This window comes from Anabrus simplex, chromosome 2 (assembly GCF_040414725.1).
Source record: "Anabrus simplex isolate iqAnaSimp1 chromosome 2, ASM4041472v1, whole genome shotgun sequence".
Lineage (NCBI taxonomy): Eukaryota > Metazoa > Arthropoda > Insecta > Orthoptera > Tettigoniidae > Anabrus > Anabrus simplex.
Window position 1 is genome coordinate 1145534021 of NC_090266.1, and position 21302 is coordinate 1145555322.

The following is a 21302-nucleotide window of genomic DNA, read 5'->3' on the forward strand; positions in this document are numbered from 1 at the left end:
TGTTATTGGATCCAAAACGCCACAAGTGTGCAGCCTGGAACCAAGCAAGTAGGATGAAACTTTATTGTGAGCATGTGTACGAGTGTTTTTAGGAGGGCCTACTATGCTCCATTTAGTCATGCCATCACGTCCGTAAATGTAGTTCTGGCAGGGCCTGTTCGATACATCGTCATTTTCACTCCCTGATATATCGACACTGTCCTCTTCAGGTAAGTCACCAATGTTCGGTTCTGAAAGTGAATCATGTTCTAATGTCTCTATCCACGGCTAAAGGTTAGTGTTCTGGCCTTTGGTCACAGGGGTCCTGGGTTCGATTCCTGGCGGGATCAGGAATGTTAACCATAATTGGTTAATTCCACCAGCACAGGGGCTGGGTGTATGTGTTGTCTTCATCATCATTTCTTCCGCATCACGACGCGCGGGTCGCCTACTGGCGTCAAATCAAAAGACCTGCATCTGGCGAGCCGAACATGTCCTCGGACACTCCGGGCACTAAAAGCCATACACCATTTCATTTTATATTGTTCCCTTCATCATCATCTTCTGGATCCACTAATTCTTCATCAAATAATTCAGAAAAGAGTTGGCAAATTTGTTCCGGGTCCCTGTTAATGATGCCAACTATATCATGACTTACATTTATTGTTTACACTCAAGTAACAAGTCATTCTCACAATAAATACACATGCATGAATGGAAATTGACAAACCACGAGTTTGCCAATTTAGTTTCTCCGGTGCTCGCATGGGGCAAGATGTCCCCTCAGTCACCTTTGTCTCCCCGCTGGAAACGTACCAACATCCAAAGATTTATGCCAACTCGGGAGGTGCCACACAGTATCCTTGAAAAGTATGCAGCAGGCCAGGTTACAGTCAATGGTAGAAAAAAATTGACAGTCGTTTTCTAAAGGTTGGAGTAATTGTTTTTTACCCCACTCAAGTACTGGAGGGTTAACATCTTCATCTCTGCCACTCTGTTTCTTCTCCTAAATTTGCCTGATGCCTATGTCTCTGCGCCATAAATCATTGCAGGTCTAACCACTGTTTTATATGCTATTCCATTCAGTTTACCTGTATTCTCCTATTTCTGTAATGTCCATCTTTGGATGCCGTTGATTCCAGGAACTTTAAATGCCAGCATTTTTTAGCCTTACTCTACTCATCTAAATCCTTCCAACCATTCATCACACATTCCAAATCCCATGTATTCAATGTTTTTGAACACAGTTAATTAATTAATATGTATTGCTGTTGTGTTGATTGGGTTCCTGTTTTAGAGGATATGCTAAGAGTTCAGGGAAACATTTAAACAGTTATGACCAGTAATATTTTTAATATAAGGCAAAATGACTGAAAAGAATATTGCTGTCTTTTGGATTTTATGGCTTGAGATAGCTATTTCAATTTATTGTGTCTGCCATCGTACATTCGATGTTTACTTGATGAAATTAATTGCAGCTCAGCAGTAGGGCCCCCAGTAGCGTTCTTTCCCCTTTAATCTGGTGGAGCAAAATGGGACATTGAAGGTGAATTGCCGATAGCTACAGTGGCATAGGATGAAAGTGCCTGTGCATGTTAGCTGTGACTGTGCGATTATAACAAAGTATTTATTTGTTTCTTGAGATTCAATAATTTTATCAGCTGTTGCAAAAGTAGAAAATTGATGAATTTCAACTACTTAACACATTGATAACAGCATATTGTTTTGAGGGTGTATTCATTATGAATGAAGTAGAAAGTCAGGGATGTATGAGCTCTAATGGATAAATTACATACTATTATATATCTTAAGTACATCCTTGAGACATATGGGTGCATTATGTGATAGACCACCTGGCGGGTCGTATTGTCCACGAGTAATGCACTTTGAGACCCACTGGTATACTCGTTGAGATTCTATTTGCCTACAGAGTCATTGCAAGAATAATGTCAGCAGAACACACATACAGTTGCAGAAACTTCAGTATGTTGCTTTGCAACAGGATGTTCAGTCGAAACAAACAATACTGCATAAAAACTGCCACTTTCCTACTTCATCAGATGTTATTTTGCTCTGTACAGACGAACCAGAAAGTACAAAATCATAATCTGGAATGACTCACATTTATGGCTCCATTATGTACAACATTTTATGAGACCGCCAGCGGATCTCGCTGCCGAGAAGTGGTCAGCTTGGTCCACCAGTGGACCTCATAGCTGCTATTATGTTAATTTGTAATTTCAGTTCTTCATTCCCTTTGGTGATGTTTAGCTTAATGAGATTTTGTGTTATCTCGGTGATGTATTTTTAAAATCTGTATCATAGTTCAAATTGATCAGGTGTGTCGGTATCAAACAGATTTTTTTTTTTTTCTGGTACACTATAGCAGTGCTCCACAAAGTGGAAAAATGCAGAGAGTAATGCAAGGGGACACAGCTGTGATTGAAATTTTGTATAATATTACAAATTTCATTTCTTTTGTGAACATTTATTACTGTTCCCAGATTCTCAGTACTGTGAACCAGGCGGGAAGTTCTCTCTCTCAGCCTGTCAGTCGGTAAGTGAACAGAACACAATCCAGGTAGATTCTTGTGCGTACTAATTGACAGTAAATTGACGTTTGCTGCATTCATATTCTAAAAGTGATAGAGATCAAATACCGGTACTGAGAAAGAAGGATTACAGTATTTGAGCGGATATCAGCCTACCGTGGCCGTGCTGTTAGGGACGCTGAGCTGTTAGCTTGCATCCAGGAGATAGTGGGTTTGAACCCCCACTGTCGGTAGCCCTGAAGATGGTTTTCCTTGGTTTCCCATTTTCACACCAGTCAAGTGTTGGGGCTGTACCTTAATTAAGGTCACGGCCACTTCCTTCCCACTCCTAGGCCTTTCCTATCCCATCGTCTCTGTAAGACCTATCCGTGTCGGTATGACGTAAAACAAATTTTATAAAAAGAAGAAGAAAAAAATACCAGTCTGCAGTGATAAGAATTATGAGCTATGAAAGAGAAGCAGCAATCCTGAAAGGAGTGAGCAATCAGTCACTACTGATCTGCATTTAAGGCAGTCGCCCAGGTGGCAGATTCCCTATCTGTTGTTTTCCTAGTCTTTTCTTAAGTGATTGCAATGAAATTGGAAATTTATTGAACATCTCCCTAGATAAGTTATTCCAATCCCTAACTCCCCTTCCTATAAAAGAATATTTGCTCCAATTTGTCCTCTTGAATTCCAACTTTATCTTCATATTGTTTCTTTCTTTTAAAGACACCACTCAAACTTACTCATCTACTGATGTCATTCCACACCATTTCTCCACTGACAGCTCGGAACATACCACTTAATATAATATCAATATAAATGGTCCGTTATTGGACATTATACATTTTCCAGCTAACTCGTTCCTGGTTGTCAGCGTTTTGCCCCAGTGTGCTAAGTTGGGTTCATCAGTTGGTAAATAGGAAACCCACCAGCTTGTGCATACAGTGGAGGTCACTGCGTAGGCTGCTTGAAGCCACCGGCAGTGCCAATGCACTATGAGAGACTTTGTCTCATTACCAAAAATTGATGCCTGCCTGGCCATCAGGTTTCCTATGGGAATCAACATCTATATTATCTCTAACATACTACATAGTTGAGCAGCTCATCTCCTTTCTCCCAAGCCCTCCCAGCCCAAACTTCTCAACATTTTTGTAATGCTACTCTTTTGTCGGAAATCACCCGGAATAAATCGAGCTGCTTTTCTATTGATTTTTTCCAGTTCTTGAATCAATCCTGGCGAGGGTCCCATACACTGGAACCATACTCTAGTTGGTGTCTTACCAGAGACTTATATGCCCTCTCTTTTACATCCTTACTACAACCCCTAAATACCTTCATAACCATGTGCAGAGATCTGTACCCTTTATTTTTGATTACCCCAATGAAGATCTTTGCAGGTTGCAGTTTATCCCCTCCTCCTTTTCATTGTTATGCAGAACAGACTGTAAAGGGGATGAAATAGGAATTTGGAAAATGAATCACAATCCAAGGAAAGGGAAACAAAACTCTGAGATTTGCGAGATATTATTATTTTTTATCTGAGTCAGCAGAAGATCTGGATGAATTGCTCAATGGTTTGGAGACAATCTTGGAGAAAGAGCACAAGATGAAAATATATAGATGAATCAATCCAAAGCAAAAGTAACAGAATGCATTGAAAAAAATCAGGTGATGCAGAAAATATTACATTAGGAAATGAAGTCTTGAAGGAAGTAGATGGAATATTATTTGGCTAGTAGAATAACGAACGACAGTAGAAGTAATTAGGACATAAAATGTAGACTAGCTCGAGCAAGAAGGGCCTTTCTTAGGAAAATAAATTTGCTCACTTCAGATATTGATATTCATACTAGGAAGATGGTTTTTGAGGACTTTTTTGTGGAGCATGGCATTTTATAGAAGTGAAACATGGACACTAACTAGCTCAGGAAGAAAGAGAATAGAAGCTTTTTAAATGTGGTGTTACAGAAGAATGGTGAAAATAAGATGCGTAGATCGGTTCACGAATGAAAAGATACTAAATTGAGTTGGTTAGAGGAGAACAATTTGGTGAAATTCAACTAGAAGAAGAGATAGAATGGACACATTTTGAGACACCCAGGTTTGGTTGGTTCAGTTAGTTTTTGAAGGAATTGTAGGATTGGACCAAGGCATGAATATGATAAACAAGTAGATGTAGGATGTAGTAGGTAAGTAGGCTGAAATGAAAAGGTTTTCATAGGGTAGGACAGCATAGAGTGAGAGCCGCATCAGCCAAGTCTATGAACTGATGACTCAAACAACAATTGATTGCTGAAGTTCATCGAAGTATGTGCGGCTCCTAGTATATGCAACCTGTTCAAGATTATACATGAGGAAAAATGTCTGAAGAATGAATGCACTAAGAAAATTGTGGCAGAAAATAATACTTGACCATCTTTGTTCTCTTATCTGAAAATATCAGCAAGTTTGGCACTCATGAGAGTAGTGATAGTTCTTTCTATCTCTTTCTTTTATTACATGATCATACCTGCCAAGTTTCCCGATTTAGGCGGGAGACTCCTGATTTTCAATGGCTTTTTGGCGGATTTAAAACGCTTGTTTTCAAATCCCACCATTTCAGCTTTTTTTACGCCAGTGGCTGGAAGTCCTTCACTCATTGGCTGCTTTCAAACGAAATATCGACATTTTTTAATGCGAGAAATGTGCGATGTTCCAAGACAGACTTCAATCCTCAGACCTTAATGCTACTCTCGATCGTTCAAGGATGGCGAATCGAGTAGCCGGAATTGTTGAAAATGTGGGTTTGTTTTGGTTTGTTGTTATCGTATGTAGTCGGTGTCATTTTATGAAAGTTGACGATAAATGTTAGTTTCTTTGTAGAATATAAGTATGCGAGTGTATTTATATGAGTCAGAGGACATATAGGATATGTAATTATATGCAGTTAAGTGAGGTAGCAATCTGTATACTGTTACACAGAAGAAATAGTGGCTTAGAGGGATTAGCTGGGTTTGTAACGTAGGGTTTTACACTGCCAACACCTTCCGATACATGCTGTGGTTATCTGTTATCAAGCAGATTGCGCCGAACTGAAGCTCGTCCATGCGGTTAAATATCAATGTTTAGTCAATAGAGTTTTTGAACTCATGTTCTTTAATGGGTAAAAACCTATTATATCTTTAGTGTCTGAACGTTTCATTACTAAGATTACTATCATTGTGTGAAGTGCTGTTATTCCATATGTCAACATGATGTTAACATTACCAGGGCGGTCCGTTCATTGGGTTAACATAATCATTTCGGGTGTACTTGGGCTGAGTGACTCAGACGGCCAAGGCGCTGGCCTTCTGACCCCATGTTAGCAGATTCGATCCTGGCTCAGTCCGGTGGTATGTGAACGTGCTCAAATTCGTCAGCCTCGTGTCGGTAGATTTACTGGCATGTAAAAGAACTACTGCAGGACTAAATTTCGGCACTTCGACGTCTCCGAAAACCATAAAATATTGAGTTAATGTGTCATAAAGCCAATAACATTATTTCGGGTGTACTTCCCATTCACTGTGTGCTGAATTTATGAAATTGTCCACCACTTCTAAACTAAGGCAACAAATTATGTTTTACTGTTCTCATGAGAGCGAATAAATTGAGGAATTTCGCACCTTAATTTATTTTGAAACATTCAAAATGATGTTAGAAATATCATTTTAACAGTTTTATCATGTATTTTCATATATCCAGCGAAGTGAAATCTAAAAGAAAACGTTATTTGACTAATTGAAATTTCTAAATAATCAGCTTGGTGGTCTCTTTTCTAGAAGAATATATGTGATTCTAGTTGATTAACTGTGGTGCGTACTTTCTGGCGAAGCGTTTTCATACGTGTAAAAGTGATTTTCCATATGATGTTACATTTATCATGTTTAATTACCGCCGTTTGTATAATATGTATATAAGTGATGTTTTCGTGTTAGCCAATACCAGCAATCCGGCTTCTTTGGCCGCCATGGTTTTTTAATATTACTGTCTGAGGATTGGAGTCGGTCTTGGTTGTTCATTGAAACCTTGTCAATCTCTCGTTCTCGCGTGCTATGTTCGTGTTCGTTCACAGCAAATAGAGTAGAGACAATACGCGACACTCAGCGAGATATCGAGGGACAGCTATTAGAGCTCTCTCTAGCGGATTGACTTGAGAACTAATGATTCTGTCATAAGAGCACATGTCTTTGTGTGTGAAGTTTTTGGTGTTATTTATGCGTTTTCAGTGAGTTGACATAATTAACTTGTAGCATGTGTCATTCCTTGATATCCCCTCTCAACATGAGGGGAAAGGTATGTGCTGTGGTAAGCTGCAGTAACTATGAAGTAGAGAAGAATGCACAGTCTTTCTTCCGTTTGCCTCATTACAAGAAAATGTAAGTAATATTGTGTTTGCATATGTATTCTTCCAGTGACAAAGAGATTTTTATATTATTTCATAATCTTCTGACATGCTCGACCCATAGTTTAACTGGCTTAAAATATAATACTCATATTTTATTGTATAGTGCAGCAGTTAACCTTCAATACTTATGTGTTTTTGTAGGTGTCATCTGTTGGTTTGATTTAATTCAGGAAAATACATATGCATATGAGTGTGGCTGGTTGTGTTCCAAGTTACCCCATTTTGAATGCCGTATTGTGTTGTCAAGCACCGAGGAAAATATGGGTATAACAGCCTGCCTCTGGTTCATAAATTTTTTAATACTACTGGTACGTAACACACTGGATCATCATAGTATTCCAGCTATTCGATCCCTGCTCTGAGGCAGTGATTGGAATGAGCAGTGTGCACACTTAATGGAATAATTACACAGGAGTGTTCGTGGTTGTTTGCGGCCTGGTCATTCTAGCTCTGGAACTTTGAACTGTTAGATCGACACCGTAGTACTTTTCGTTAAAAGTGAGAAAATGTGTTTTTCATTTTATCGAATATTTCATACGACAGCTTTGCTTTTAATTGTGACATTCATACTGACGTCTTTGTAAAGACCTGTGTTGATTGTTGGCTTCAGTTGGGAAAACTATAAGGACAGTCTTTCAGAGAATTCCGTAGCAAAGCACGGGTACCTCAGCTAGTTACAGTAGAGTCTCGATTATCCGACCTATACGTGACCTGGAGTACGTCGGATCACCGAAAATGTTGGATAATACAGAATAACTTTGAAAATTAACTAAAACAAACAGGAAGGCTATACTGTATTAATGTGTTTCACGGTACTCTATTTATTGACTTACCAATTCAATTGTACAGCAGATGCGGTATTGAACGAAAACATTCCAAATGTCTTAGGAAAAGAAACTGGTCAACAATGTCTGCTTGCCTGCTGATTCAAGTTTTCTTGCTGCGAGATCCCGCCATCGACGATAATCCTTCATTGTGAGTCAACGTTTCCGCCTTTTGTTCTGCAATGCCTCATTCTTCTTCTTCATTATCCTCATTTTCGTTAGCATTCACAAAACCAATAATATCAGGGACAGTTAGTTCAAACAGCTGATCTTGTGCACACCACTTACATCTTGAGTCGTAGCATCCTCACAGCCAAGATGCAATTCAGGAAGGGAACAATGTTTTCCATGTCTTCTTGTACCACCTCTTCTCGATGTTCAACCTTACTCAACAATATGTTTCAAGACTTTCTAACGTCGTTCTTTCAACTTCTTCCCAAGACTGCGCTATCCAGTATGCCACGTCTTTCATGTTGCTTTGTTTTAACTTTTCTATCATGTCCTTGCCATTGTCCATTTTCTCTATGAGGGTTGAAAGGAGTTTCCACCGATATTTCCTCTTCAGTGTTTCCAGCACACCTTGGTCCATTGGCGGCATAATGACGTCACGTTAGGAGGGAGGAACATGACCTTGATGTCACCATTTCTAAGTTGCTCTTCATTTGGGTGTGATGGAGCGTTGTCTAGTAGAAGAAAAGCTTTTCTAGGGAGATTGTTTGAAGCTAGAAATTTTTCTACATCTGGAACTAATTGTGTAAAGAATAGTCTTTTAAGAAGTCAGAAGACATCCAGGCAGTCTTCTGATTCATGTAATTGACTGGAAGAACATTAACAGAAATGTTTTTAAATGTCCTAGGCTTCTTTGCTTTGCCGATCATAAGCAATTTTACTTTTAAGTTACCAGTAATATTACTACAGGCAAGAACAGTAACTCTTTCCTTACTATGCTTGTAGCCAGGTGTAGACGTCTTGGCTTGGCCCGTGAGAGTTTCAATGGCAGCATCTTGAAATTCAGCCCGGTCTCAGCACTATTAAAAATCTGATCACCGGTTAATCCTTCAGCAAGAATTATTTCTTGAAGTACCCTTTTAAATTTCACAACCTCATCGGATTTACCTGACAGTTTTTCACCATAGATATTAAGCTGCCCAATGCCGTACCGTTTTTTCCACCGATCAAGCCACCCAGCACTGGCATTAAAATTAGGGTCCCCTTCATTTAACTCCTTCTGGAAATACACCACCATTTCTTGCAGAATGGGGCCAGATATTGACAGGCCCTTTTCCCGGTTTTGAGTGAACCAAAGAAATAGTGCTTCACTTACTTTTTCGTACACACATTCTTCATTGTTTTTCTAATTTTCAGTGCATCACTTGTTGCTCTGGTAGAACACCCCGTTTCAATTTCTTCCCTCTTATCGTTTCGGTCTCCCACTGTAACTCGCCCAACACCATAATCTGAAGCCACTTTTTGAAGAGTTTCCCCTTTGTCCAGTCTCTTTAACCCACTCAACTTGTCTTCCACAGAAACAATCACTTTCTTCCGTTTACTCGCCATACTCACAGAGGATATGAAAACTATAACATCCGCACCCAACCAATACTACACTGAACAATCCTACCAATGACTGCCGGTGCTTGTCCCGCGGTCGCACCCTCTACACCGGGTGTCCCAGAATTGCTTCCACCTAAAGTTCAAATTAAGCCTGCAGGTGTCGGATAACACGGAATGTCGGATAAGCGAACGTCGGTTGAGTGAGATTCTACTGTATTTGATACAAATAGCATTTTGCTTCGCATAATCGCATGGGCGTTTGATGCAATATATTAATCTATGCGTTTGCTAAGTAATGGCATGACTGATTCACACATGTGGAGCATGAATTCATACTATTTTCGGAACACTTATCAGAGACCGATCATCTCACTCACATACTTCCTGTGAGGGAATAGAGATGTGTAATTTTTAGCCTTGTAGCCTCATATAGCAACAGTCGGGCTTTGAGACAATAAGTGTTATAAATATATCATAGTACTGTATTGCACAAGACATGAAGAATAAGCAGTTTTGACCAATTGTATCTCCTGATTTTTCTTGATTTTCATATCAAAATCTCCTGATTTTTGGTTTTGTAAAGTTGGCGGGTATGCATGATATTTTTTGAGAGAGGGCTGATCATGATTATCCCCAGTAAGAATGGCCAAATGTCTTCTTCTTTGGCTTCTCACCAAGACAGCTGCAATTTGAATCTTGGACAAAGCATGTGGGATTTAATAAGAATGAAAAGTCATGTCACTTTGGTTCAGATTCCTCATAAAACTGGTCCTGTGGCTGTGATTCCACTATTGTGTTGTTTGGGTCATCAGTCCATGGACTAGTTTGATGCTGTTCTCCATGCATCTCTGTGCTAACCTTTTAATTTCAGTGCAAATAGAACATGTATGTCATATTCATGCTTTGGTCTACCCGTACTGTTCTTAAAAACTAAACTTCCCTCAAAAATGATCTGAACAAGTCTTAGATATACGGGCCGATGACCTTCGATGTTAAACCCCTTAAAACAACAAGCATCATCATCATCAGTCTTAGATATCTCAAGATGTGTCCTATCATTCTATGTCTTTTTCTGGTCAGATTTCCTGTCACCAGTTTGATTTTGTATCTCATCATTTGTGATCCAATCTACCCATTTTGCCTTCAGCATTGTTCTGAAACACCACATTTCAAAAGCTTCTATTCTCTTTCTTTCTGTGCTAGTTATTATCCATGTTTCACTTCCATACAATGTCACATTCCAAACAAATACCTTCAAAAGTGCATTTGTGATTTGAATATCATTGTTTTGAAATTAACAGTCCAACGTTGTTTATGAACAATTCCTTCAAGATGCAATTCTCAGGCCCTCAGGTAGTCTTTAAAAATGTTTTTTTGAACAGCTTTAATTTTTGTTTGCCATTTCCAGTCTATATAATTGATTGTAATGGAGATAGTCTAGGTAAGAAAATAATATAAAATGAAGGCAGTGGTTCTGATTGTTCGTGTTCGTCAGTACCATTGGCAATCATGGACAGCTAAAAGCGTATACTGCAAGGGTGAACTTGATTCTTTGCGCAGATTGAATGTCAAGAAACATCCAAGGTTCCTTACTAAACTTAAACCCATGCATGGACACGCGCAGGGAATTAAGAGCTAGTGACAGTGGAAGAAATTTATGTACAGTGCTCAAAGGAAGTTTCGCATATGATTTCACTGCAGAATATGTCACGGTATCTCAAATGTGTCTGCAGTATGCACTGTAAGCCAGTGTCTGAGACACATGGTGATGCTAAACACAAATTAGGTCCGATATTTGTCTGATAGGGGGCACTTGTCATGTTGGTCAGTTTGTCACTTGTAAGGTCAGTGGTCTGTAGACAGCACATGTAGAACTGAGGTAAACGTGGCAAGAATAACTTTTTCTGCTGCTAACTGCACTCAAATTGTGACATTGCTGCAAGAATGATGGCAAGAAGTGGATATCACTGTTCATATTGGAGTGAGTCAGAGTTATGTCTCCAGAGTTTGGAAATAGTTCAGGGAGAGACAGTTACTATGCAAAACAGCTCTCAGGGAGGATCGGTATTAATTGCTTTTAACATGCCGTGGACCCACTGCTACCGCCACCTCGTTCTCCCATGATGCTCAGAGGGTCACCAGAGTGTGTCAAATCAGACAGTGCAAAATCGGTTGCATGTTGGAAAACTGTTATTCAGTGAGACCTGTGCCAAAAGCTCTCCTTGTAAACCACACCATAGGGCAGCTCTTGTGCAGCGGGCAACAAACAACTCATTGCCCGTAGCATCAAGAACATTAGGCCTATAAGCATACTCTCTTTGCTGTTGAGGTCACCATATTTTTGCATCTGTACAAGTGGAATATTAGAATCTGGAGGCGATCCAGTGGGATTACCCTCATCAGCAAGGAGGTTCCATCACGTTTTGGGGTGTGGTTATGGGATCGGTTTGGTCAACGTTCACCCCAAATTCTTATCCAGGTTAACATGACTGGTCTGGTATGCATAAACGTCCTCCAACCTGTAGTTACAGGATTTGCTGTCACTGTGGGCAATGTCTATACACTAGTGGATGATAACGCTCATGCCCATTGAGCCAGAGTGGTCATTGAGTTCCTAGAGATGCATTGCATTGCATGGCATGGGTTGGCCAGCATATTCTGCGCACATAAACAGTGTGTGAAGTGAAGAGAGCAAATGGCCAGCTTCCTAATCCTCTTACTGACATTCAGCAACTGACCAAAGCTTCTGGCCAAGAATGGTATACGTAATCTGCTCCAAAACAAGTTGGACTGTTTGGTGGTAGCTGTACACAGTAATGATCTGCCACACAATGAACAATTATTTTGTTTTCAAAATTCCTCATAACCAGCTTTGTGCTTTTGTTGTGTTTCTGTTGCCTTTGCATAGCTGACCATATATTGTGTTTCTTTATATGCACTCTTTGTATTGTATAAGCTTCGCACATAATTATTGCTAAATAAAAATGTGCACTGAACTAGAATATGCAAAACACTTTTTAGTTCTGTATTTCTTGGGATGTATAAATTTTGATGACCAAATGAGTTGGCTGCTTGGCCGTGAGCTTTCATTCGACAGATGGTGGATTTGAATCCCACCCTTGGTATCCCTCAAGGTGGTTTTGTATAGTTTCCCATTTCCACACCAGGCAAATGTTGGGGCTGTACCTTAAATAAAGCCATGTCCGGTTCCTTCTCTGCCTTACCATTTTCCAATCCCATCGTCATTGAAAACCTATCCCAATTAATGCAATGTTAAAACACTAGCAAAAAAAAAAATATTGATAAGCATTGTGCAGAAATGTTTCCTCTGAGTGGTATGTCAGGAGCTGATAAATGTTTCCTGCTTAAAACAACAATAATTATCTGTGGGTTATTTCAGAAAGAATCATAAAAGTACTACTTTTTTGAAATACAGTTGGTTTTGCACTTTGAAAGTACAAACTTGAGCAAATCAATTTAAAATACTGCCTGGGTTGCAAGCAATCTGCCCAATTTTAATGGTTAATCTAGTTTTGGAAAGGAAAAGGTTGAAATTGTAATTTACATGTGAGTATCCTGCTGTAGGACGATAATTTAATTTTTCTGACTGTCAGTTGTGTGTGCCACTATTTTTCTTATTTATTGCTCTTCATGCTTGACAGAAATGAAATGACAGTATGTGTGTAATAGATAGTTGAATGCTTCTGTATGTGTTTGGACAACTTCCTTAGGATTATGAGAAATTATGTGAATCAGAATTAATATTCTAGTTGTTGGCAATGAAATGTTTTGTATTGAGCCTGCTTTTTCTATTACCGACCTGTGGGAAAATCCTGTCTCAGTATAGTCACAAAGTGCTGGACTGGTGTGATGTAAAATTATGACATCATTTATAAGTTAGGATTAAAATTGTTGATTGATTTACGACAATGTTTAGAGAAGTGATGGTAAACCAGACTGTATATATATTCACTATCCTAATGTATTGTGAATGATTTTATAGATTAATCAGCCCACTTAAGCAACTATGTTATGTTTCACATATACTTATATGTTTATCCTAGGAACGCACATTCTCCTCCAGAATGCTGAGGAACTCCATAAATCTGCACTGGATTTGGCCCTCCGTACTTTTGGGGAGCGGAACGTACAGACTGCCAAGCACTTTGGCAACCTTGGTCGATTGTACCAAAGCATGAGCCGGTTTCAGGTAAATAGAAGATGCACCTTTGCATGAATTTTTATAAATGTAATTTAATTCTTTTAATCTGAAATTAGGGAATGCTCTCAGGTGTTGTAAGAAATCTTCAGTACGCACAATACAAAAAACAGAAAAGGAAAATAATTTCATGGGCCTAATACTGTATTTGCAATGCATTTACCAAAGATAATCAGCAGTGTTACCAAGTCATCAATTTTATTGTTAAATCTGATGTTTACAGGACCATGGTCAGCTGCGAAATTTTATTCTCGGTAGTTAGCTAAAGGGATGGCAAATACAGTACCTAACATTTTCAGGTTTAGGAAAAATGTGATCGTACTAAGGGGTAATAGTGAAAATTGTTGATGCGATAAGTGAGGTACATTTTATATAGATTTAGTACGATAAGAATCGGGACTTCTAATTTATGATGTGCTAAGCAGGAAAACATGTTAATGAGGAACACAGTAACGAGGTTTCTCTGTAGTTGAGTTTGCTTTTATGGATCATTTACTGATGCCAGGGAGGGATTCAATTTGGTCAGAATGTAGTAAGCAGTTTTATGTATGCCAATGACAACAACAATAATAATAATAGCATCTGGCCTCTGGAATGGCCTAGTGCAGATCTTTCTAAATGACACCTTACGGGCAACTTTCGTGCCTGTGAGGTTGAGCCCTACCTATGATGAATTCTAATGCTGAAGACGGCACACACACACCCGACCCCCAAGCCATCGGAATTAATCAATAAAGATTAAAATCCCAACCTGGTCAGGATTCGAACCTGGGACCCCTTAGACCTAAGGCCAGCATGCTAATCATTTAGCCGTTGTGGCAGATATGTTTGCCAATGACATGATTTTGTCATCCTGTGCTGTAAGCCTCCAATCTTATGTATTGGAGCCTGAAAAGAGGTGCGAGAGTTTCTAAGACTGATCTACTTTGCTGTACTGGAGCAAAAGCTGGGTGGACTCAGTCTTATTATACATAGGTTGGAAGTAACTGGCATGAAAGTTGCGAGACTGGATTGCTAGTACAGGCAGCAGTGTATTATTATCATTATTTTTTAAATTTACTTTTTTCTTTAAATTGTTCAAGTACAATTTAGGAGTGGTAGATGGAGAAAGGGCAAGTCCCACATACACGGAAGTGCCACCATCCTCACATGTATGTGTACATAAACTCTACTGAATATGTACATATATGTAGGCAATTTTAAATTTACATATTTACCCTCCAATCACTGTACTTTTACAATAATACCCCTGTATACACACTCATTCACAACCACTCTCACACACACACGCATACACATTCAACTGAACTTGCACCCATCTTTCTTACAATTCTAATTTATGCAAGTTATATACATCACATATGGGTTTCTATTTACATATACATTTTCTGTACTTCACTGAGGAAGAGGAAGCAGATGGTAGAAGATTCCAGGTACGAGCAGACCTTGCGTAAAAGCCATTTAAATATGAGGTTGTTCTGGTGAAGGGAGGGACAAGAGTAACTCTTTGGCCTCTTTTAACAGAGCGGTAATGAAGCTGCAGGCGGTGGAAAGGGGAGAGGTGTGTGTTGTCCGTCAGGGATTTCTTAAGGAATGCTAAGTCTATTTGTGTACATAACGAGTTCACTGGTGGCAATGAACTGGCTGTGTTTAAAGGGATGTGTTTGTTAATTAAACGTTCTGCTCATCGCTGGACACCCTGTAGTTTTCTCATATTTTTCATTGTCGTTGGATGCCAGGAAGGAAGGTCATAGAGTAGTATGGGCCTCACCAGGGAAATGTAAGCCGTTCGTAGGGCTTTACTTCTTCCTCCCGAGACATCTACAGATAAAACCTAGCGTTCTGTATGCCTTGCACCTCACTTCCTCCACGTGCTTATTCCATTTCAGAATGTCCGTAATGTGAATACCGAACAGTTTGATGGAGTTAGAACTCGGTAGTTGGATTCCTCATACAGTAGGTAGGTTCCGGAGGGGTTGTCTAGCTCTGCTTAGTCTTTTATGTTTACACTTCTTAGTATTTATATACATTTTATTTACCTTGCACCACAGAGCTATAATAACCAGATGCGATTGGAATTGTATGATATCATCGTTTTCATGGCTCTGTAAATGACTGCGCCATGGTCGAATTTACACAATCCGGTAAGTCGAGAGCATAAATCGTGTACAGTACGGGCCCTATCACACTGCCCTGAATTACTCCAGAAGTAATGGTGGTTTGGTCTGATTTGGCTCCTCCGTTCACAACCCACTGCGTTCAACCCACCGAAAGTGACCTCAGTCATGCCAGCAGTGTACCCTCAATGCCGTAGTTAAGTTTTAACAGAAGTCTTTGATGTTACACCTGGTCGAAAGCTTTGCTCCAGTCAGTCACACAGTCTATTTGTGAGACATCAGTCTGCTCCAAAGAGAACTGCCGTTCATCAATGACTAGGGGCCGTATTTTTTGGTAATAGCGATACGCACAAAATTTTTCATATCTTCTTTCTAGCCTATATATGACCTTGTAGGTACCGTAACGTATTTTAGCGAAATGAACTCGCGAAATATCGCGAAATCTGATTTATTACACGAATCGCGCAAATAATCACGAAATATACCCCACTTGGTACGAAAAATGCGAAATCGTATCGGAAAAGATCTCCAATAAACGTTTAAATGCTTCTGAGAACTTGACTATAGTAGTTTCCTTCTCAGTTGATTGATAGCGCTGTATATTCTCTACACAAATTCACACAAAGCGATGAGCCCTGTGTATCGGATTCGGAGGTATGTGTATGTGTTCCGCGATCTCTAAGGCAATCATTAAAAATCGATATCTGTTATCGATTACAGCAAATGGCGTTGTGTTCGTAGCAAGATCGGTTGTAGATACAGTAGTGGGCATTATACTCTTTCGGAGTGAGAGTTCGCCACTTATGAAACTTTATCAGCAAATGTCCAGCATTTAAGTACAAAAATGCTGAAAACTAAAGTCACAACAGTTTTTCCGAGGGCCGAGGAATACAACAGTGAGGCCTTCTATATATTTGATGCTGCAAGAAAGATTCTAATGTGTAAGTAGTGTAATGTTCGCATTACGTGAAAACGAAGAGAGACGTGCGATAAATACTGTAGAGAATCAGAAACACACAAAAAGAAGAAGAATGAAGCAAATGAACATAATTTTAAGCGTCAAATAACAATCGGCGATACTTTACACATCGCAACAGAGTTGAAAAGTGGTAGAGAACAATTTGTAATAGACACAACAAAAGCATTCATGTAAACCAGCATTTCTATAGAAAAACTGGATAATCATGGCATGAGGACATGGATGAATATAAAAGGAAAGGTAAATAATACCGACTTTATTATAAAATATGACGATATTAGTAGGCCTATTGTAAATAAATCGCACCGAGCACGATAGCTGCAGTCGCTTAAGTGCGGCCAGTATCCAGTAATCGGGAGATAGTGGGTTCGAGCCCCACTGTCGGCAGCCCTGAAGATGGTTTTCCATGGTTTCCCATTTTCACACCAGGCAAATGCCGGGGCTGTACCTTAATTAAGGCCTTTCCTATCCCATCATCGCCGTAAGACATATCTGTGCCGGTGCGACGTAAAGCAAATAGCAAAAAAAAAAATCGCCTGGTTGAGTTGTAATAATGTTATTGTTTTTACGTCCCACTAACTACTTTTACGGTTTTCGGAGACGCCGAGATGTCGGAATGTTGTCCCACAGGAGTTCTTTACGCGCCAATAAAACTAGTAACACGGGGCTTGTATTTGAGCACCGGACTGATCCAGGATTGAACCTATCAACTTGGGCTCAGAAAGCCAACGCCTTAACTGTCCGAGTTACTCATCCCCGGCCGGGCAGCACCAGCATATCCATAAATATCCTCCAGGGATATATGGCTTTGCAAAATGCAGTGAAAGCACGTCTGATAGAAGAGAAGAAAGAAGACATTGTTAGTGAAGTTTTAGGAGGTTCGATAGAAGACCTGAGTAAATTTGCACCAAGTGTTCGCAAGCATTATGGTTTCTGACGTCTAATGTGGTCAGTGAAAGGGGCTGCTTTGTTTACAAAAATATGCTTTCTGACTGTCGCACAACTCTGAATCCTGATAATGTTGAAACCATGCGTAGTTTTTACTTTGGAGACAAGTCATTCAAAATGTAAAAACGTGTAGAACCAAACGAAACCCCACGGCACTTAACGCCCTGAAAGGGCCTTGGCCTGCCCAGTGACCGCTGCTCAGCCTGAAGGCCTGCAGATTACGAGGGGTCGTGTGGTCAGCACGACGCATCCTCTCGGCCGTTATTCTGGGCTTTCGAGACCGGGGCCGCCATCTCACCGTCAGATAGCTCCTCGTTTCTAATCAGGTAGGCTGAGTGGATCTCAAACCAGCCCTCAGGTCGAGAGAAAAATCCCTGACCTGGCCGCGAATCGAACCCGGGGCCTCCTGGCGAGAGGCAGGCACGCAACCCCTACACCACATGACCGGCAAAAAAGTGTAGGCTATGTATAAATTCCTAACTTCCGCCTAACTTCGTTTCGAGGTTTCAGTGATTTATATAGGCCTACCGGTATTTATTTCCATAACATGTTGTATATTTGGTTGTTCTGAGGTTTAATAACAATTTAATACATTACAAGTGTTCACTTTAAAACCCCTAATCACAAAATTAGTTAGATTTACCCCATACCATAAGGAATATTTCACAAGAAACATCGATCAGTATGACAATTTATTTCACGAAATACCTACCGAAATAGTGTTAGTTTTAACACCGAAATCAACAGTTTTATTTCACCAAAAAATAAGGCCCTTATCAATGACTTTTGTTAAAAGTTTCTCTCCTTGAGAAAATTCAATATACATTTAACAACTAGACGTTCCATACATTTACGGACCCCTGATGTTATTGAAACTGGGTGGTAATCATGTGCATTTTCCTTATCTCCATCTTAGAAAATCGGGACTACGTTGGCTTCTTTCCACTCAGTAGGCACAGGCCCGGTATTTATGGAGTAGTTGAAGAGAGTGCCGCCAAGGCGGCTGCACAATTCTTGAGAATTCTTGCTGGTACTCGATCCGGCCCAGTCGCGGGGTGTGGTCTTGTTTTCAGAAGGCTCTCCTTGATTTCATTTGTTGAGAAATACACGTTGGTTGGAGGGAAGAGAGGGGTAGATGTTGTCCATGAATAGAGCATATTCTCATCCTCAGTAGGGGCGGAGAAGTTATTTTTAAATTTCCTGTTGGAGATGTCTGCAATTTCTTGTGGTGTGGAGACTGCCATCCCGTTACGTTTAAATACAGATGGAGCTCTGTTGCAACCTTTACTTCTTAGAAAAGCTCACAGTTCCTTAGTCGGTGTTGAGACTGTGAATATAAGAATCGTAGGAATCTCTGATAAGATTGTTTAGCCTTGTTCCTAGCCGGCCTGTATTTCTCCCACTCACAATCAGTTGGGTTTCTTTTCCAGTTCTGGTACAGGTGGTCCCTTCTTCAAATCTCTCGCACTATCTCCTTGGTAATCCATGGGGATTTCCTTCTGCTGGTTATATTTACAATTTGTGTGGTTTCTTCTATGCATTAGAAGAAAATTTTCTTCCAGTCTTGCCATATCTTGTTTATGTCAGTACTGCCAGTGAAATCTGAGGTGAGAACAGGGAGGTGGTTGGATAGTAAAGTGGATAGATCGTTCCATTTTGTTTGGGCAAAATTATAAACTGTTCTGGTATGGAGTTTGGGGGATGGTTTTATATGGGCCATTGTTCCGAGAATTGCTGATGGTCACAGAATCAAGGAATAATGTTAAGGGATTGGATGGTTTGTGGTATGTTACTTAGGAAAAGATGAAGGGTTGAGCGTGTTGTTTGCATAATACATGTGGCTTCAAATATTTATTGATGAAGGAATAAATTGTTGAGAGCGGAAAGGAATCTATTTGCGAGCAGGTTATTTGGAACAGGTGCAGAATTTCTGGACCACGTAATTTCTAGGTTGAAATCGCTGACAATATAAATGGCATCGTAATTTTGTTGTACATATTGCACACGCTCGAGAGAGAGGATTAGTACCAATTTACTCATTCGGCACAAATATTACCAGTTCCCTATGGGAATCAACATCTATATCATCAGCGAGGATTAGTACGTCGTTCATTTCCGGGGACGACTTACGGGCGCGATAAATTGTATTCGGATGTATAAAACTATGTATAAACTGGCTTTGATAGTGGGGTCATATGTGGCGAACAGAGGAGGATATGTAACCTAGGGGAATAATGGACTCAGCCATGGAGGGTAAGAGAAGTGGAGGGAGACCACGGCCATGACGGTTAGAGAGGTTTCTAATGATTTAATGATAAAAGGTGTGGAACTAAACAAGGCTAGTTGCAAATATACTGCAATCATCGAAAGAAACATCCTACTGTAAACATGAGAACATGGTCATGTTAATGTTTATTGGCTGATGCTACCACAGAACACCTATGCGGAGACATCAAAGTAGTTCATTAGCCAAGTCTGACATAATGCGGTCCTACATGTAAAAAGTACAAAATATAATTTCTCAGATAATTTGTCAGCAAAATATGAACCCACTGTAGGTAGGGGATGCGGACGAAGAATACATCCACGGCATCCCCTGTCTCTCGTAAGAGGTGACAAAGGGGGGCGACTAAGGGATGATGGGCTTAGAACCATCAGATTACTTGAGATTAGTACCATTACGTGAGGAATACCATAGGTCGACCTTACTTGCGATTAGTAGCACCTTGTGAGGAATACAATGGGCCTACATTACCTAGGAGCAGTACCATTATGTGCGGAATACGGGTCTGGGCATTGCCTGTGATCAGTACCATTGTGTGCATCCCACCGTGGTGAGGGAGTGTGCGCTAGGCTGCACAAACTGGTGTCTAGCGGGAATAGGTGCCAAGAGTTGCAATCAAATGGAGCCCGTGATTAGGACCCCTATGTGAGGAACACCACGGGTTTGTGCATCGCCCATGATTAGTACCACTATGTGAGGAACACCATGGGTCTGTGTTGCTTGTGGGTGGAACAATAATGTTCGATACACCGTGGTTCTACATTGCCTGTGATTAGTACCACTATGTGAGGAACACCAAGGGTCTTCATTACCTGTGATTAGTACGTTTTAGATTCTAGTCAGTGGATACATTTTAAAGTTTTAATTATTTCATTTTGTTGCACCTCAAACCATTAGGACCAACGACCTAGCTGTTAGGTCCCTTTAATCGAGTCGTCATAATCATCAGCAGCAGCAGCATCAGCAGCAAAATATGCAAGGGCCAATGTGTATTAATTGTCACTCGTTAATATACACAAGCAATTCAAACTGAAGAGTGCCGTGTACCCATGTGCTCATGTTTGATGTGCCATGTTGGATCTCTAACCTCTATGACATCATTTGTTCATGAAGGCCCAACAGAAGCTTTACTCCTCTGAGTTGGTGCAGAACCTGGTCAAGGGATATGTTGCACGTAAGAATAATACCTTTAAACTCGTAGATTTCAGCACATTAATGAAACTCTGGTGAGAGTAACGGTTGAAATGTGGCGTGCCTTTATTCATCAGGTGGTGGTGGAAGAGCTCTATCTGGGAATCGAACAGCCTGTGTGATGTGATTTTTTACTATCTTGTATTAATTCAAATTATACTAACAGCAGTGAGAAAGAGGAGAGAAGAGGAGGCAGACTTGGAAGGTGTTCGTCCTTTATTCAGTTGTAATTAGTTAAAGTACTCTT

General features: G+C 40.2%; 1 protein-coding gene across 3 annotated transcripts in view; it reads left to right on the forward strand.

Annotated features, from left to right (window-relative positions):
- The window catches only part of Pat1 (Protein interacting with APP tail-1), a 249915-nt gene that overhangs the window by 211499 nt on the left and 17114 nt on the right, over positions 1-21302 (forward strand). For all 3 annotated transcript variants that reach the window (XM_067139744.2, XM_067139745.2, XM_067139746.2), the window contains one exon: positions 13382-13527. In XM_067139744.2, the coding sequence (XP_066995845.1) occupies positions 13382-13527 (146 nt within the window). The remainder of the gene's footprint in view (positions 1-13381; positions 13528-21302) is intronic.